Source organism: Danio rerio, chromosome 14 (assembly GCF_049306965.1).
Source record: "Danio rerio strain Tuebingen ecotype United States chromosome 14, GRCz12tu, whole genome shotgun sequence".
Classification (NCBI taxonomy): Eukaryota; Metazoa; Chordata; class Actinopteri; order Cypriniformes; family Danionidae; genus Danio; species Danio rerio.
Window position 1 is genome coordinate 37,773,995 of NC_133189.1, and position 17,879 is coordinate 37,791,873.

At 34.9% G+C, this 17,879-nt stretch overlaps 1 protein-coding gene across 22 annotated transcripts in view; it reads right to left on the reverse strand.

Moving 5' to 3' along the window:
* Window positions 1–17,879, reverse strand: part of gdpd2 (glycerophosphodiester phosphodiesterase domain containing 2) — a 32,371-nt gene that overhangs the window by 6,820 nt on the left and 7,672 nt on the right. For 5 of the 22 annotated variants that reach the window (XR_012389868.1, XM_073922078.1, XM_073922079.1 and 2 more), the window contains 12 exons: window positions 14,750–14,853; window positions 12,116–12,209; window positions 11,960–12,019; window positions 10,456–10,554; window positions 10,114–10,207; window positions 8,065–8,204; window positions 5,143–5,225; window positions 4,902–5,055; window positions 4,328–4,549; window positions 2,534–2,682; window positions 1,907–2,054; window positions 1,684–1,766 (listed from right to left, as the gene is read on the reverse strand). Coding sequence is in view for 15 of the 22 variants with exons in the window: in XM_073922078.1 (XP_073778179.1) it covers window positions 1,684–1,766; window positions 1,907–2,054; window positions 2,534–2,682; window positions 4,328–4,549; window positions 4,902–5,055; window positions 5,143–5,225; window positions 8,065–8,204; window positions 10,114–10,207; window positions 10,456–10,554; window positions 11,960–12,019; window positions 12,116–12,209; window positions 14,750–14,853 (1,430 nt within the window). In the remaining 7 variants the exon portion in view is untranslated. Of the gene's footprint in view, window positions 1–1,683; window positions 1,767–1,906; window positions 2,055–2,533; window positions 2,683–4,327; window positions 4,550–4,901; window positions 5,056–5,142; window positions 5,226–8,064; window positions 8,205–10,113; window positions 10,208–10,455; window positions 10,555–11,959; window positions 12,020–12,115; window positions 12,210–14,749; window positions 14,854–16,595; window positions 16,657–17,879 lie in introns of all 22 variants that reach the window. The other 17 variants (XM_068213368.2, XM_073922082.1, XM_073922080.1 and 14 more) reach the window with 5 other exon arrangements.

The following is a 17,879-nucleotide window of genomic DNA, read 5'->3' on the forward strand; positions in this document are numbered from 1 at the left end:
ATAAATTATAAATTTATCCATTTCAATTTTTAGAAAAATAATGTAATATATCATTTTATTTCTAATGTTTTAAAGCTTGAATTGAGCCCAAAATAATAAAATCAACATTTCCATTTTAATGTACAAAAATATATATTTATAAATAGTTTTTTCTTTGATTTTAAACTACAATTATATTATCTATTCATTTAATTTTTTTATTTGAATTCAGTTTACAGTGCATTCGGAAAGCAACATTTTCAGATCTCTCCAGAGATGTTCAATAGGATTTAGATCTGGGCTCTAGCTGGGCCACTCAAGAACATTCACAGAGTTGTTGTTAAACCACTCCATAGATATTTTATGCTCTGGGTCATTGTCCTGCTGGAAGATGAACCATCTGAGGTTAAGAGCACTCTGAAGCAGGTTTTCACTCAGGATGTCTCTGCACATTGCTGCATTTATCTTTCCCTCTATCCTGAAAAGTCTTACAGTTCCCGCTGCTGAAAAACATCCCCACAGCATGATGCTGCCACCACTATGCTTCACTGTAGGGATGGTATTAGCCTGGTGATGAGCGTTGCCTGGTTTTCTCCAAACATTAAGCCTGGCAATCACTCCAAAGAGTTCAATTTCAATCTCACCAGACCAGAGAATTTAGTTTCTTATGGTCTGAGAGTCCTTCAAATGCCTTTTGGCAAATTCCAGGCGGGGAGTGGCTTCCATATGGTCATTCTATTATACAGGCCTGATTAGTGGATTGCTCCACAGATGGTTGTCCTCCTGTAAGGTTCTCCTCTCTCCACAGAAGAACGTTGGAACTCAGACAGAGTGACCATCGGGTTATTTTTTACCTCCCTGACTAAGGCCCTTCTCCCCTGATCACTCAGCTTAGATGGCCGGCCAGCTCAAGGAAGAGTCCTGGGGGTTTCAGACATCTTCCACTTATGGATGATGGAGTCCACTGCGCTCATTGGAACTTTCAGATAGTACCAGAAACTTTTCTGTAACCTTCCCCAGGCTTGTGCCTTGAAACAATCCTGTCTCGAAGGTCTACAGACAATTCCTTTGTCTTCATGCTTGGTTTCTGCTTTGACATGCACCATCAACCCTGGGACCTTATATAGACAGGTAGACAGGTGTATGCTTTTTCAAATCATGTCTAATCAACTGAATTTACCACAGGTAAATTTTCATGCCAAAAACTCCAATTAAGGTGCTGAAATATCTCAAGAATGATCAGTGGAAACAGAATGTACCTGAGCTGAATTTAGAGCTTTACGTTTTTTATAAATTTGCAACCATTTCAAAAAATGCACTGTAATTTGAAAATGTTTTTAATCCCTAAAACCACAAATTAATCTCTACATCATTATGTTTAATAATAATATTAAAGAAAGCTTGAAATATCCATAAAAAATTTGATCAACTTTATTATTTATAATCTACACTACATATATATTCATGCAATACATTTTTTTTTATTTATTGATATTGCAAATGTTATAAAATGTTATATATTAATTCAAAGAGAAATTTACAAAATAAAATGCCAGTACACTATTTTTATTGCTAAATATACTGTAAATAAAAGCCACAAATAATTTAAATAAACTATTAAAACTTGAATGACCACAGAATAAGTATTTTAAATCACCCTGACAGCATTATGTTAGCCAGTCAATACTAAGCTACATTGCTTACCTTTGCCAAAGGAACAGCCCAATCATTAACAGCAATGATACTATGTCAGTCGCGATCCATATTCCTTTGTACATATTAGGTTCCTTTCAGACACAAAAAACACAAAAGATTCCAGAGGTGTTGCATATTCAGACAAGCCCGAGTCAATTATAAATGAGAAAACAGCTTCACGTTTACAGCACAAAAGACACAGTGATAGGCGAAAAGATAGGTGGAGACTTACCAGATGCCAGTCAGGCTTAGACATGTCTTTGAAGAGGTGGCAGGCATTGGTGGTCACTGAACTGACCCCAGAGCACCAGAGTAATGAAAAGAGCCAGCGCTCATTCACAACCCAGAGATTCACAGACACATTGCTTTTCCGCAGCTCACTGTAGAGGGTGAAAAAAAACATACAAATAAAAATGATGTCAAAACATAGGTAAACACAAATCTTGGCCGAAAATCAGGCACCTTTTTTGACAGGTCTCAACAAGTCAACATTCTGCACAATAGACAGGAGTGGCACGGCTGTTTTAACATGCAGTCGTATTCATCAGTCAAGCTTTTCTTGTTCAATTTGATTATTTCTTCATCTTTACTGTCAGGGAAAGTTTTAAAATGACAGGTGCATCCATGTGTTGATAATTGCCAACCCGGCATTCCTGATACTATAATCATTAGTAGATACATCAGAGAGTTTAAGCTAGAGATCTCACAGGATCATTTTTTTCCACAGCATTTCTGTCTTCTTGTAAGAAAATGAGAATGTTCCCTAAGGCTGCAAGATCATACTAACATTAAATGGCAGCTGCTTCAAGTCTCTGCATGTGAAATAAGCCACACTCATTTTTCCACTTTATTAATCTACCTTATTTCACGCGCACTAAGTGAACTGAAGTTCATATTCATGAAGTTTCCACCGTCCATAAGCATTTCTTTTTGCTTATTATACACCTGCTTGAAGCCTGGTTCCATCTTCATCACGTCGTGTCTATATTCTGGGGGAAGCCACCATATCTGAAAGAAATGCATAACATTCAAATATTGTAAATGAGGAAAATGTACACACAACAAAAAGAAAAGCATGAACACTTTCGGATAAAGAACAGTAGCATCAATACAATTAAATTGTTACTTAGGTTGTAATGTTAAAAATGGTAATATTTTGTTGCCATGTGAACTACAGAAATATTATTTTATGCAAGCAGAGATGCCATGCGTATGTTGTGTTTAAGTCTATTGGTGTGCACAAACCAAAGCACAATGGCGGTCAACAAAACATATACATATAGATACATATACACTTGTCACTTTATGTGCAATGGAAGCTTCTGTAGCCAAAACAAATTCCTTGTGTGTGTGTGTGTTTGTGTAGCAAACTTGGCAATAAAACCGATTCTGATATAGACAACTGCCCAGCAGCCACATAACATAATAAGACGTTAATAATAGGTAAGATTTAGGTTGTGATGTCAGGTGATTAAAATTTAATGTCTAGCCAGCATCTAAGGACAGTGCTATTTTAACGTCCAATAGTGACATCAAATGACATTAATATTTGGTTGATTTTAGGTTTTGTTGGAGTGACCAAAATCCAACATCGAGATCCAACATCTTAAACCAACGAAATACTGACAATTATTCATCAGGTATAGCATTCAAAATCCAACATCTGATAGACATCATAGTCATAATGTCCACACAATGTCAAGCTAAAGACGTTTGGTTGATTTTAAGTTGGATGTTGGATATTGAAATCGGCCTGATGTTGGGTTCTGACGTCAATACGATTTTCAAATTCCAAACAAAATGCAACATCCCCACGATTTTGGGGTACAACATCAATCTGACATTATGTTAAACGTCCTGTGCCTGCTGGGTGATTTCATAATTATTTGACTAATAAAATAACATTAAAATAAGCATTTATTAGCCAAAACCAAGGTGAATAATGATAAATTGTGCATGCATTGATACAATATATCTTGGGTGTTTGTGTTGTTAACAATACACTACCAACTTCTTGGTGCTTATCCAAGTTTTAAAAACAACAAATAATAACTGGACTTCTAGTTGATCATTTGGTATCAGAAGTGGCTTATTTAAAGTTAAGGGCCTCTGGATTTTGCTTATTTTAACCCCAAAAAAATCTGATCGGGCTGAAATATGAGAAGGAGCGCTATCCTGCTGAAGAATTAACCCTCTCCTGAGGTTTGTAATGTAAAGGCATCACAAATGTCTTGATACCTCAGGCTGTTGATGTTGCCATACACTCTGCAGATCTCTCGCATGCCCCCATAGTGAATGTAACCCTAAACCATGATTTTTCCTTCACCAAACTTGACTGATTTCTATGACAATCTTGGGTCCATGAGGGTTCCATTAGGTCTTCTCCAGTATTTGTTATGATTGGGATGCAGTTCAAATGATGATTCATCAGAAAATACAACCTTCTGCCACTTTCCCAAAAGATCAACTAGAAGACAAGATATTCTTTGTTGCTCTTACAACTGGCATCGACGACAAGACGTTTGTCAGGTAGTATATGTAAGCGTGTGGTGCAGTGATCGATTATAGCTGTGCTTTATTGTGAATAAAACACGGCTACTGACCAATCAGTATTAAAGAATGGAACTAGCTGTTACAAAAATGTCAGTATTACCTTGTCAGGTGAGATGCCTAATTTATTGATCGTTTCAGTGGTGTAGAAGGAGTCACTGCTTTGAAATACTGTTGAGTTGTTTTCATTTTTCAGGTCAAATATGAGGGAGACATTATACTTTTTGACCAGGACTAAGAGCTCAGAAAGAGATGGCACTGTCTGGTTGTCAGCTTCCCTCCTCTCTTCCTCTGAAAGTGATGACAGAGTCCAAAATGGATCCGACTATATTAGAAAATCAAAAGGTTTCCTTAAAAAAGTTATTTTCTCGTCATACTGCTTAAAGGATAAAAACAGGTGTCTGGAAATCTCTAATCAAGAGAGAGAAAGAACTTGTGCTGCAAATATAACATAACATAACATAAAGTAATATAGTATAATATAATATAATATAATATAATATAATATAATATAATATAATATAATATAATATAATATAATATAATATAATATAATATAATATAATATAATATAATATAATATAATATAATATAATATAACATATATTGTTGAAAAACTAAACGATGAAAAAATTCAAAATTACAGATAAAAAATATACACAATTCTTTGTCCTCACCCTTGAAAACCATTTGCCTGCATTTAACGTTTTTAACTCTTGCAATGTGAAGTTGTTGCTGCCATCTCGACCTGGAAACTTATCCTTTACATCAGTTGTTCGCAGCAGAAAATTCTTACCACAGTCATGCATTAAAAATGGTTTCTTGTCCTTACTGAAAAAAGACAGACAACAGCATTAAATAATACACACACAAACAAGTAGCAGTAAGTGTCTAGCACTTCTTAACAGAATCTGTTACCTAAGTTGCACATCTGTTTCAAATGCCACCACACCACACTCCAGACTCTTCCTGAAGGACATCAAAGTGTTCTCTGGAGCCAGCTAAACAATTAACACATAATGTCAAAAAACAACAACTTAACAGCTTGTTAATGCAAATGTAGAATCAGTAAATCACGTGACAGTATTTAGGTATGCAGATGTGGTTATGATGCTCTGCTGAAGTTTAAACCAGCTATTAAAAATAATGAGGAGAAAGGTGACATGTTTGTGGAAAGAATGGGTTGGTCTGGGTATTCAGAAACTGCTGATTTAGAATTTACACCACAGAGAATACAGAGAAAATAAAACGTACATAAAAAAGTTGAATATACAGATTGGCAGTTTTGGGAGAGTTAATGAGGTTAGATAAAACAGATTCAATATAATAAAAAGGCTAAAGACGCTCAAATAGAGTCGAATCGACTCTGTTTTGAGTTTGTTGCTGACCATCACAGTCCTTTTATGAGCACGTGTAATGTACCCATCTTGTACCCATCTTTTGATGCCATCATGTCACACTGCTCAAATCTTCTCAAACTTCTTTCTTGATAAGGAAAATAGCCCCTTTCACTTGTAAATATCTGTAATTTTTTGGGAAAGTCTATATGTGTGAAAAGAGCTAATGATTGCATTCAATATACTCAAACCTATGTGAACTATGTGAGATGTCATGTCAACTGAAAAAATCTGAGAAATGTTTCTAGTACCTGGTTGAATCAATGGCTTGTTACACCAAATTGTATTACATTTGTCGAATCAAATTAAATCACCTCATCGAATCAAATTGAATCACCTTCTAAATCAAATTGAATCACCTTGTCAAATCAAATTGTATTACATTTTGTCAAACCAAATTTATCACCTTGTCGAATCAAATTGTGTTATATTAGTCGAATCAAATTGATCACCTTGTCGAATCAAACTGGTCAACTTGTCGAATCAAACTGAATCCCCTTGTCGAATGAAATTGATCAGCATGTTTAATAAAATTGATCACCTTGTCAAATCAAATTGATAGGTGGTTTCGACTTCATGCATCACTGCACAGATCGATATCTAACCGGCATCTTAAAGCGGTGCATGCCAGTTAGAAATTTTGTCCAACATTGATGCTGCGTCGATGCTACGTTACTGTCACGTGTGGCATCAAAGTTTTGTGACAGCCCTACGAGATCAGACGACTGATTTAGCCGGTGCAGCATCTGAAGAACGACTGCAGGAGCTGCGAGGACGACACTTTCATAACACACAACTTTTTTTACCATCTCTATCTTGTACACATCTTGCTTAATAAAACACTACAAATATTTTACTGCAAAATCATCTTTTGTTAAATAATTTGTTTATAATGACTAGATTGATTGCATTGGTTTATTTTGCCTTTTTTATTCGAACTATGTACTGCATTCAGCTCCATAAATAATTAAATTGATAAATAAATTTAAACCCTTTTTTAGCATATTCAAACAAGAATTGGTAGCCTAAAGAGTGATGTTTAAACTCCTAGAATTTGTCCTTATTGTTTTGTATTTAATAGGCCTATTAGTTTTTGTTTATATTACCCTCTCGTTTCTCCTTATTTATGTCATGTGTTTGTTATATGTTTAATTCATAATTCAAAAATTAACTATAGCTTGTAGAGACTGTATTCTGTTTTATTTGTACTGTAAATCTTTTGCAGTTCTAAAAAGATTTTTTTTTTAAATGATAATTATGCCATGTGATAGATTATCATGACTGCCAATCCCCTTGTCAAATCTAATTGAATCACCTTATCAAGTCAAACGGAATTACATTTGTTAAATTAAATTGATAACCTTGTCGAATCAAACTGAATCACCTCATCAAATCAAATTGAATCATATTGTCAAATCAAACTGAATTAAATTTGTTAAATCAAATTGATCACCTTGTTGATTCAAACTGATCACCTTGTCAAATCAAATTGAATCACCTTGTCAAGTCAAACTGAATTACATTTGTTGAATTAAATTGATAACCTTGTCGAATCAAATTGAATCATCTTTTCAAATCACACTGAATCATCTTGTCAAATCAAACTGAATTGCATTTGTTGAATCAAATTGATCATCTTGTCAAATCAAACTAAATTGTGGTTTTTCTGAAGCAAAGCGAGCCCTAACTAGTAGCAGAAAGGTGTACTTATTAAAGTGCATACATGGTGTACACATCCATCCACTATATAAGTTTAATTTTATGTTACTCCAGCAGAATACATGTTGTTTTGTCAATAGTATTTTAAAAAATAAATATATGTTCAGTGCTCTGGTATAAACACAAAGTAATTCAAAGCTACTGCATCTGTGTTCTTCACACGCCTCTGTTTTTATTCACAGTTAACCTCCAATCTCCTGGTGAGCAGAGGAGGATCAAACCCACAGAGCTTCAGATGTCAAAACACCTCCTCCACCTTCCCTGCCAGTGGAATTTAACAGGTTGTGTTTGAATTGTAGATCTTCAGCCATTCGATTCATCATTCCGGAAAGGGACTAGATGCTTTGCAATGACTGTAAATCTTTGCACTGCGATTAGTGAATCTATAAATTGCTAATGCTCAAAAAACTGTTTCAACATTTATGAGCAGACTGACATGCTAATGAATTATATTCCCCCAAGTTGATAGCTTACAACCTGGGAACCATGCCATAATCATTATAATCCTAAACGGATTCAGAAACTACAGCAGATGATTCATTCTGTAGCATGTCAAATTTGGTTTAATGGTGAAACCCTCATGTGGCTCAGCAACGACATGAAGGAACAGCAAAAGCGAGGTTTTGATGGATATGCCAGTGTAAACATGAGCTAATACACGTTTTAACAAAGGCAAAGTAGCGCTTTAAATTCAAAGTTACAACTAAAAGTGTGAAAATCTTACCATGGGAGCACCGCGATGTCCAATAAGGGCAGGTTTTGGGGGCAGATTACTGGTAATGCATGGAGAGCAGATTGCAAGAGGACACAGGAACACAGCAGCGGACACAACCAGGAAGGTCATCATTATGAAAATCTTACAAGCTATATAGAAAAAGACAAACATAAAAGTATTTACACACTGACAGAATTCCCCAAATAAAGTACAAGATAAAGCATAATCAAGTTCAACCTCTTCTTTTAGATTACCGTTGACCTAATTAATGTAATTTATCACAGTTCTAAATAAAACTGTGAGAAGAAAGAAAATACAATTTATTAATAAATTTTCCTTTAGTTTAGTGCCTATTTATTAGGGGTTGCAACAGCGGAATGAACCACCAATTTATTCAGCATATGTTTTACACAGCAAATGCCCTTTCATCTGCAACCCAGTACTGGGAAACATCCAAACACACTCATTCACACTCATACACTACGGCCAATTTAGTTTTTTTAATTCACCTGTACCGCATGTCTTTGGACTGTGGGGGAAACTGGAGCACCCGGAGGAAACCCATGCCAACAAGGGAATTACCCATGCCAACATGCAAATTCGGCACAGAAATGCCAACTGACCCAGCCAGGACTAGAACCAGCAACCTTCTTGCTGTGAGGTGATAGTGCTAACCACTGAGCCACCGTGTCGCCCTTACATAAGTCAGTGTCGAGTTTTTCAAACTGTGGTTTACTAAGGATCTGCTTGGCGTACATCAGCTTTTAAAAAGCTCCATATTCAATCATAATAATGTAGAATTTAAATAATAAATTAATTAATATATGAAAACAAACATACATATTTTTTTTCTATACATGAAAAGACATCTAGACCAGTGGTTTTCAACCTGTGGGTCGAGGACCCCCAGTGAGCCGTGGAAGTGTTGCATGGAGGCCGCCATCAGATACATATTTTTGCACTATATGCTGTTTTGCATGAGCACAACTCAGGTTTGCACTCCTTGCCATGTACCCTTAAGTGTATTTGTATTGTTTACAATTTTTATTTTGGGTCACACTTTATTTTGTTGGTCCGTTTGTTGAATTTAAGTTACATTGCATCTACTGTATCTACATGCCAGCTAATTCTCATTAGATTATACTGTAATTAGACTGTTAGGTTGGGGTTGGGGTTAGGGTTAGTGTACGTTGACATGTACTTGCAGAGTTTCTTAAATGTCTGTTTAGTAGCAGTCTCAACAGATATTAAGCAGACAACCTACTAATACTCAAATGAACCTTGTACTTGTACTTTTAGATTATATTATAAGTGAAATTGTATTTATTGTAATTTATTTTTAAAATTCTACTTATTGTAGTAATATTATCTGTTAGACAACTATAATCTGACTTTAGCTGGCTTTACCTGTGACTTACTGTATTAACAGTAGAAATAACATCGTTAAAATTTGAAAAGCCATCTAGACATAATTTGATGTGTGAACAAAAAATTAATATTAAATTGCCACTATGCATTCACTACTCATTTAAATTGATTGCTTTAATGACACTCCAGTATAAACCATTTCTTGCTGAATACAAAAAAGTTAAAGTTAACAGCGGGTTCATCCGTGAAACATGTCTCATTACTTTTATGTGTTTCATATAACATTTTTGACTCACTCTGTCATTTTAACAATTTTTGACCTTTTTTACTTAACTAAAAATTATGTTTATGAAATAAATTGTTTACATTTACCTTTTACCAACCCTCCAGATTTTGTCCATTCAAAAATCTAAGTTTCATTAACAATAAGGAAGATTGCAATTTCCATTTCATGATGACTTCAAGTATTAATGTCACTATATTTAATGAACCATTCTTAAAGTGCATGCATTATCTTAATACAGAGCATAAATTATAAAATTGTTACTTCCATACCTAAATGTTAGTGTTTTATTTTTTGTGCGCGAATGTTTAACTGACATGTAATATGCAAGAAAACGTAAAGACAGAAGAGAGAATTTTTGATTCAGTGTACAGTAATTATAAGCTGTGATGAAGCAAAGTACTGACCAGTTGTTTTAGCTCTATGATAGCTCTGGAAGACGAGGCAGCTGATCACAGTTAATGCCACCACAGCACTCAGCTGCAGGAAAGGAGCAGTAGCCTACGGCAAACAAAAGATACATTTTCATATTCATACAATACAATAGTGCTGTAACAGGATATGGACACCTCAGTGTCAGTTTTAGGATAAAAACAGTATAATGTAACATTACGATAGAGAGATGGTTTAATATAATATCACAGTGTCTGTTGTAATAGATGAGCTAACATGGCATACAATAAGATCCAGCTGCAAAGGCACAAAAGACAGAGGCTGAACTATTACTGAAATGATGAATGGCTAAAAACCTGAAAGGACATGTAGATGGCTTTCCACTGCTTCTCCCATTTGAAACAAAATCCAGCTGTTTCCAACGTAACAGCGAGGAGACCCAAAAACAGAAACACCTGAACAGAAAACAGAGAATCATTAACACACTGAGAGATCATTCATTAATATCTGCCTTGAACCGCCTTTATGCACTTACTTTAAGCTGGCTAACTGTGATCTAAAGTGTTACCAATTTTTAAAGGTAACCACTTTAAGATTTTTTCCCACATGAGCCCTTTTAAATCTAATTAATGATGATTTCATAGTTAGCCTTTTATATGTCCTGATGAAAGCATTTATACAAAAAGAAATGCTTTAAAAAACACTACTGTCTCACTGAAAAAAACAAGTAATTTGACAAATAAATGAACTGTGGCGATATTAAGCTATAATAGCCATACTCCTACTTTTAAAGAACAATAAATAAAGAGTTTCTCTGCAAAAACACTTATCCCTGTTATTATTGTTTTTCATAAATCATGTTGGGGACAATAGCCTCAGGGGCAGTGCACCAACAAACGGCGCCATTGCGCTTTGGGTGTCCTGAGTTCAAGTCACAGCTTGCAGACCATTCCCGATCACATCCCCCATCTCTCTCCCCAACTTCACTTCCTAGCTACACACTGTCCTATCATAAGTAAATAAAATGTTAATAATAAATCTTAAATAAAAATAAAAACTTACACTTAAGATAATACCTGTTAATTAAAAAAAGCTAATAAATATAAACATTTTTTGCAAATGTACTCTGCAATGCATAATAAAAAAATATTCATGAAAATAAACACAAACTGATTTGTGGAAAAAACACGGTTTTCTGTTTCACTTTTCTGTTTAGCACAATTTTAGAAAATATGATATTGAGATGGACAGCCTGTGGTACAAATCTCTATACACATCTATATAAAATAATATTTGCAATTATACATTACCGGTCAAAAGTTGGGGGCTTTTTTTTTCATGTTTTTTTTTTTAAGAAAATTAGTCTGTTCATCACAGCTGAATATTTTAAATGTAAAAGAAAATAATTGTTAAACACTTATTTATTAAATATTAAAATTCTTATTGTATGTAGTTTCAAATAAAATTAACATAATTAATAATAATAATCATAAATCATAATCATAATAATAAGGTGATTTCTGAAAGATCAAGTGACTCTGAAGACTGGATTAATTAAGCTAAAAATTTGTCTTTAAAATCTAATTTTAAATCATTAAATTAAATGTTATACTACTTTTGAAGAGTTATTTTATAGCAGCCTAATGCAACCTTGGTGAGCAGAAGAAGCTTATTTTAAAACATTTAAAAATCACACTGACCCCAAACTTTTAACCGGTAGTGTATGTATCTATACATGAAGCGTATTTAAAACAAACAAAAATTTATCATACTTCAAAATATATATCTAACTGTTTTTAAGGTTGACTATGTGTTTAACATGGTCATTATATAGTAAATAGGAAAAAAGAGGGCATTTACCTTATGCAGACAGTGTAAATTCAATGGCTCTTTGATGGCTAGATGTAGCAATCCAAATACCTGAAATAAATGAAGAATGATCTCAGTGGAGCAACTATTACTGTTTATATAAATGCTACCCACTGAGCAGTCTGGTTACAATTATGCCCTACTTACCAGTAAAAGCAAGCAGTATATGGCAAGCACAGCTGAAATGATCATCACTATCATGTACCAGTTCACCCATTTTTTCACTGCTTTGAAGAGTTCACTGCAGAAGAAAAATTAAGCACAACAACACAATCAGTTATTACATTCACTCTCAGAAACAGCAGGTCAGTGGATTAATGATGCGGTCATGCACCTTGTTTGTTTCATACTCATGTGAGGAACCATATATAACTTCATATACCCACTATAAATATTTGTAATTATGTTCCTACCTATCTGCATACCTCTGATAATTAATCACAACCTGTACATATATTCATCCTTTGTAAATCTGTAGATGATAACTATTTATAGTTAATACAACCTGTATATAATGCTCATAGTACATCCATCTGTAAATATCACCATAGTTTTTCTATAATTGAGCTTTATAAGTTATACCTATGTCCTGCACTTGCTGCTATTGCATTCCTGGTTAGACCTAAATTGCATTTCGTTGCCTTATACATGTGTAATGACAAAAGTTGGATCTAAACTAATCTGATATACATTGCAATTTTTTTCCAAATCTAATATCCATTGACAATGTAATTTACATTTTTAAGCTATATAAGTTGAAAAATTCTGTAAAAACCTACCAGGTTTTTAACCAATGACTACTTTAGTGAGTCCTCAATTTTAAATATAAAATTAGTTAATACAACAAATTAATATAAAACATTAATATTAATTTTGATTTATATTAATATAATATAGTTAATATAATAAAGTTTATATAAATTAATTTGAAGCATAAGACTAAGATTTCAACCCTTTTCTGGACTGTTTTTAGAGTTTTTAATCATGAGATTAGAACAAAAATATAATTCTCATAGGTATAAATTAGAGTTTGTGCCCACATCTAGCTACAGATTCCCAAAACTCAATGCAAAACTTGCAACACAATGTTATAGCAGTTCATAACTATTTCAAGTTTTGACAAATAAGTGGCTAATTTGGACTCTAATCTGTCATTGGCAAGCTAATTTAGGTTTTCATAAGATCTCCTTATACAATATTAAATGTTATGTGTTTTATTTTTTCTTAAAAGTCTTACAATTTCATTTGATTGTTTATTAATTCATTTATTTTATTTTCAGCTTTTTCCTTTATTAATCTGGGGTTGCCACAGCGAAATGGACCGCCAACTTATCCAGCATGTTTTTACGCAGCGGATGCCCTTCCAGCTGCAACCCATCAGTGGGAAACATCCATTCGCACTCATACACTACTGACAATTTAGCCTACCCTATTCACCTGTACCGCATGTCTTTGGACTGTGGGGGAAACCGGAGCAACCGGAAAAAACCCACACGAAAGCGGGAGAACATGCAAACTCCACAAGAAATGCCAACTGACCCAGCCGAGGCTTGAACCAGCGACCTTCTTGCTGTGAGGCAACAGCACTACCTACTGCGCCACCACGCCGCCTTCATTTGATTGTTAAAATTATTACTAAACTAAAAACTATCCTGCAAGATCAGGTTGCAAACTATAGTGCTCGGCATAAACAAGTACACCCCCTTTTAAAAATGAATATTTTAATCAATTTCTCAGTGAATACAGCCAATATATTTAGGTGCATTTAAACAAAAGAGTTTTATTAAAAATTTATACCTATTAAAATTAGATTTTGGTCGCATAACATCTTCAGTATTAGAAATATAAAACATTTAAATTCAATTAAGTTTTTGCAGAAATAAAATACTAAACAACATATTATATTATATTATATTATATTATATTATATTATATTATATTATATTAATTCTCTTTTTGGCTTAGTCCTCTTATTAATCTGGGGTCGCCACAGCGGAATGAACCGCCAACTTATCCAGCATGTTACGAAACACCAATATAGTGGGCTAAATATCAACTTATAAATGGCCCTAGGAATAAGTGAGAGTAAGTAAATGCACAAATATATTATTATACAATCATGCTATAGATCAGTGGTTCTCAAACGTTTTTCATCAAGTACCACCTCAGAAAAAAATTGTCTCTTCAAGTACCACCAAAATGAGCAATATTGAAATACAGTAGCGTAGTAAGCCTAGTAAAGCAGCTACAACTCTGCACAGTTAAAAAACATGGCAGATTACCTCAGAAATATAGGCTATATGTCATATATGCCATATTATATACATCATTTTTGATAAATTTTGAAATGTGTGTAGCATGTACATGACATATTTCCTTCCTCTGCGTACCACTAGAAGGAAGCCTGAGTACCACTAGTGGTACACGTACCACAGTTTGAGAACCACTGCTATAGATGTTTTAATATTATTATAATACTAATTAATTATGTTAAGATTATTTTAAAAGAGAGATTCTGAGATCCATGAGGGTAGACTCACATATGAACGTATTTTATCTTAAAAATTGTGAAATTCGCTAAAAGATAACTTTGAAACACAACAGTTTTAGCCCATATGATGATCAAAGGAGTTATAATGAAATAAATCACTCTTATCATTTGGAGGCTGCATTTAAAAAGGCATTTTAGGGCTACATGAGCTGTCTTAATTTAAATGTGCATGGCGCCTCAGAATATTGTGGTTTAATTAGCATAATGTGAAAGTGTGTTTATGTTCTCACTTGTTTACATCGTAGTGGTCGTTGAAGGCGATAAAACAGATGTACATCCAGCTCAGGGCAAGTATGGACACAAAAGACAGAAATGAGAGCCAGCAGCGATCACTCTACAAACAAACACAGACAAAACAAGAACGTACAATTCAAACATGTCTGCTTTTCCTTCTCTTAATCCAACAATCATTGACAGATGTTTAGGCGTTAAAAGGAGAAGGTTTCGATATTCCCTCACAGCTCCACCTCTGTGCGTGTGATGGTTTACCGTTGTGGATTAGTCATAAAAACTAAGCCTGGGGAGTATTGGCACGAAGAGTTTTGCTTAATGATAGGAATATTCAAAAGTGGAACCTGTCTCAGAGTTGTTCCTACGATGGCTGATTATTACTAGTTCATCCCACACAAGATTTTAGAAATCTCTGAATACCGTGGTGATTGTTTCTGACACAAATCAAAATAAGTGAGAGAGCCTCGCTTTTTGTACTCAGCCTGCTAATTAGCATACTTATCTGCCTGACATCATGATTGTTAGTCTCCACTCACTTAAAAGAGAAGAGCATTTACATGATAATTGTTCATTAAGAAGGCATTCAATGGCAGCAGTTTTGTTTTTTTGATTCTGGTCTACATATTCCGCCTCTCTCAAACAATTGTGTGTAATAAAAAATAATTGAAACAAGTGTGAAAACTGGCAGAACTGGTAAGAGTTGAATAGCTAATAACATGTCTTTTAATTGCTGACTTTTAATTATTAAAACATACTGGCCATATTTATTTTGTACCAGCCAAGAAACTATGCATATTACAGCATTATGTAAAAGTGTAATTAAATATAATGAGAAACTTAGGCAGAACCAGCTGAAATATGTATATGAAAAGCGAATGAATTAAATTATTTTAGTAATTATTTTTAATACTAGTTTATATAACAAATTTAAAATGGCAGAAATGCCAACTGTCCCAACCGGGAGTCGAACCAGTGACCTTCTTGCTGCGAGGCAACAGTGCTAACTACTGAGTCACCATACCGCCTTAACAAAGATCAATTGTGCTTAATTATTTAATCCAATGAAGACTATGTAGTGTTAGTTTACATTTGATAATTGAAGCTCTTTCAACTTCAATACAGTTAGACTTCAGCACAAACCATAAAGCCTTGTTTATTTTATTTTTATCTTTGTTTTGTTGTTTTCATCTGATTTATTTTGTATATTTTATGGAGATGAACTCCCCTACAAATCATTTTAATCAACCTTAACCTTATTCTTTATGTATGAGCGGGCGGACTTCCGGTCTTATTCACTTCCATTGATTTTTAGAGGTTAAAAACAGCTTGTTCTGCTGCTTGATGTTGCAAATTGAAATTTCCTTATTATATTATTCTACTTTTTTATGTATAGTCATTAACCCACTTGTTTGTAGAGCAAGTAGTATGACCATTGAAACCCTTAAAGTTTGTTTAATGGTTTGTTTAAAATTGTTGGCTAGGTTTAAGGAAGTGGGTGGGTCAATCAATACAATTGTTGGGTTCAGGGAAGTAGAAGGGTGGATCGGTTGATTGGTCAATAAAGGCTGATTTATACTTCTGTATCAAGCGCACACGTATGCCACAGCACTGACGCATAGCCCTACGCCGTGGCCGTCGGCGTCGCTGACGTGCACCTCTCAAAAAATGTAACTACATGTCGCAACAACGCGTAGTGCAAGCTCTGTGATCGGTTGGCTTGGTAGCGCTGACAAGTCTGGGCGGGACCAAGAGCCGCACAAGCGGCGCAAGCCCAATGGAGCGATTGTTTACAAGTGTGGAGAGCCGCGCAGGAGCTCCGAATGTAAAGTTTTGTTTTGTGTTTACCTCATAGTTAAAGTTGTTGCACGTCTGCCGGTTCCTGCCTCAATTGAGCGAGTTTGAGCCACTTGTACATCCCGGAAGCGTTCAGAAAGAGCAAAAGCAAAACACAGGCAAATAAACTCAACACAAAGACGCATTAACACCTCACTGCCAACTAGCTTTTTGGAAGTGTTAATTCAGACCAACAGTGACAGCGCGCAGAAGTATAAATGCACAGCTATGTGCGTTGCATGCGCCGTTGGTTACGCCGGTAACTTGATGCAGAAGTATAAACCAGGCTTTAGTCAGTTAGTCAGTCAGTCGACAGTGGCCACTGGTGGGTTTAAGGGCAGTATGTGTGAATGGCACTCGCAAGAGAAATTTGAGATATCAAAAAGCGTACACAGCAGCCTCTAGTGGATTTGCAAAAAATACTGCCAAAAAACTTAGCTACTAGGACGTATTTGGTGCTCTCCAGTAATGGATAAAGAGGTACGTTTTCGGAATGAGCCTGGGTTGCAAAAACGATCGCATTTCCACATTGAAAAATAAGGTCAATAAATTGAGGATTGTTCCAAATAGGATCATTTTGCAATATTTTATACATATCGCAATTTATATTTATAATAAATGCAGAAAAACTAAATATCGCAATGTCAGTTTTCCCAGTATCATGCAGCCTTAACTTCAGCACAGTGTTTAATATTGAATAATTGCTTAAAGCAAAACTACGCTATAAATCATTGTTCGAATTTAATGTCTCTGACGAAACTCACTAACACATACTTCTACTCAACTTTGTAGATAACTGAGTGCTCATTTTAGTCCCTGCTAGGGCTGGGCGATAAATCGGGTTCTAGGGATATATCGATATGATTCCCCAACGCAATGCAGTATTATCCAATATCGATTATATCGATTTGGTTTGAGGCCACACATGCACACTCTGCGCGAAACACCACTCCAAGGTAGAACGCGAGCTCCACTTGCACAAATGTGCACATGCACAAATGAATGATTTACTCCCTGAGTCACACGAAAAGATTTGTTCAAAAAGAACGAATCATTCAAGAACAACCCATCGCTTACGCAACATGGAAGAACATGCAGTGCCTGTGTTGTATCGAAATCTGACTCCCCCTCGTGTGCATGCACGTCACACAGCGCCTGCAGCTATCAAAACCTTTTTTCGATCATTCGCAATTGACAGTAAGAACGAACATAGAAGCCTTGTCAAAGTGACAAGCAGCATTTAAATGTGTTCAAAAGAATTAAAAGCGCCAAAATGGGACGAATGTATACCACATT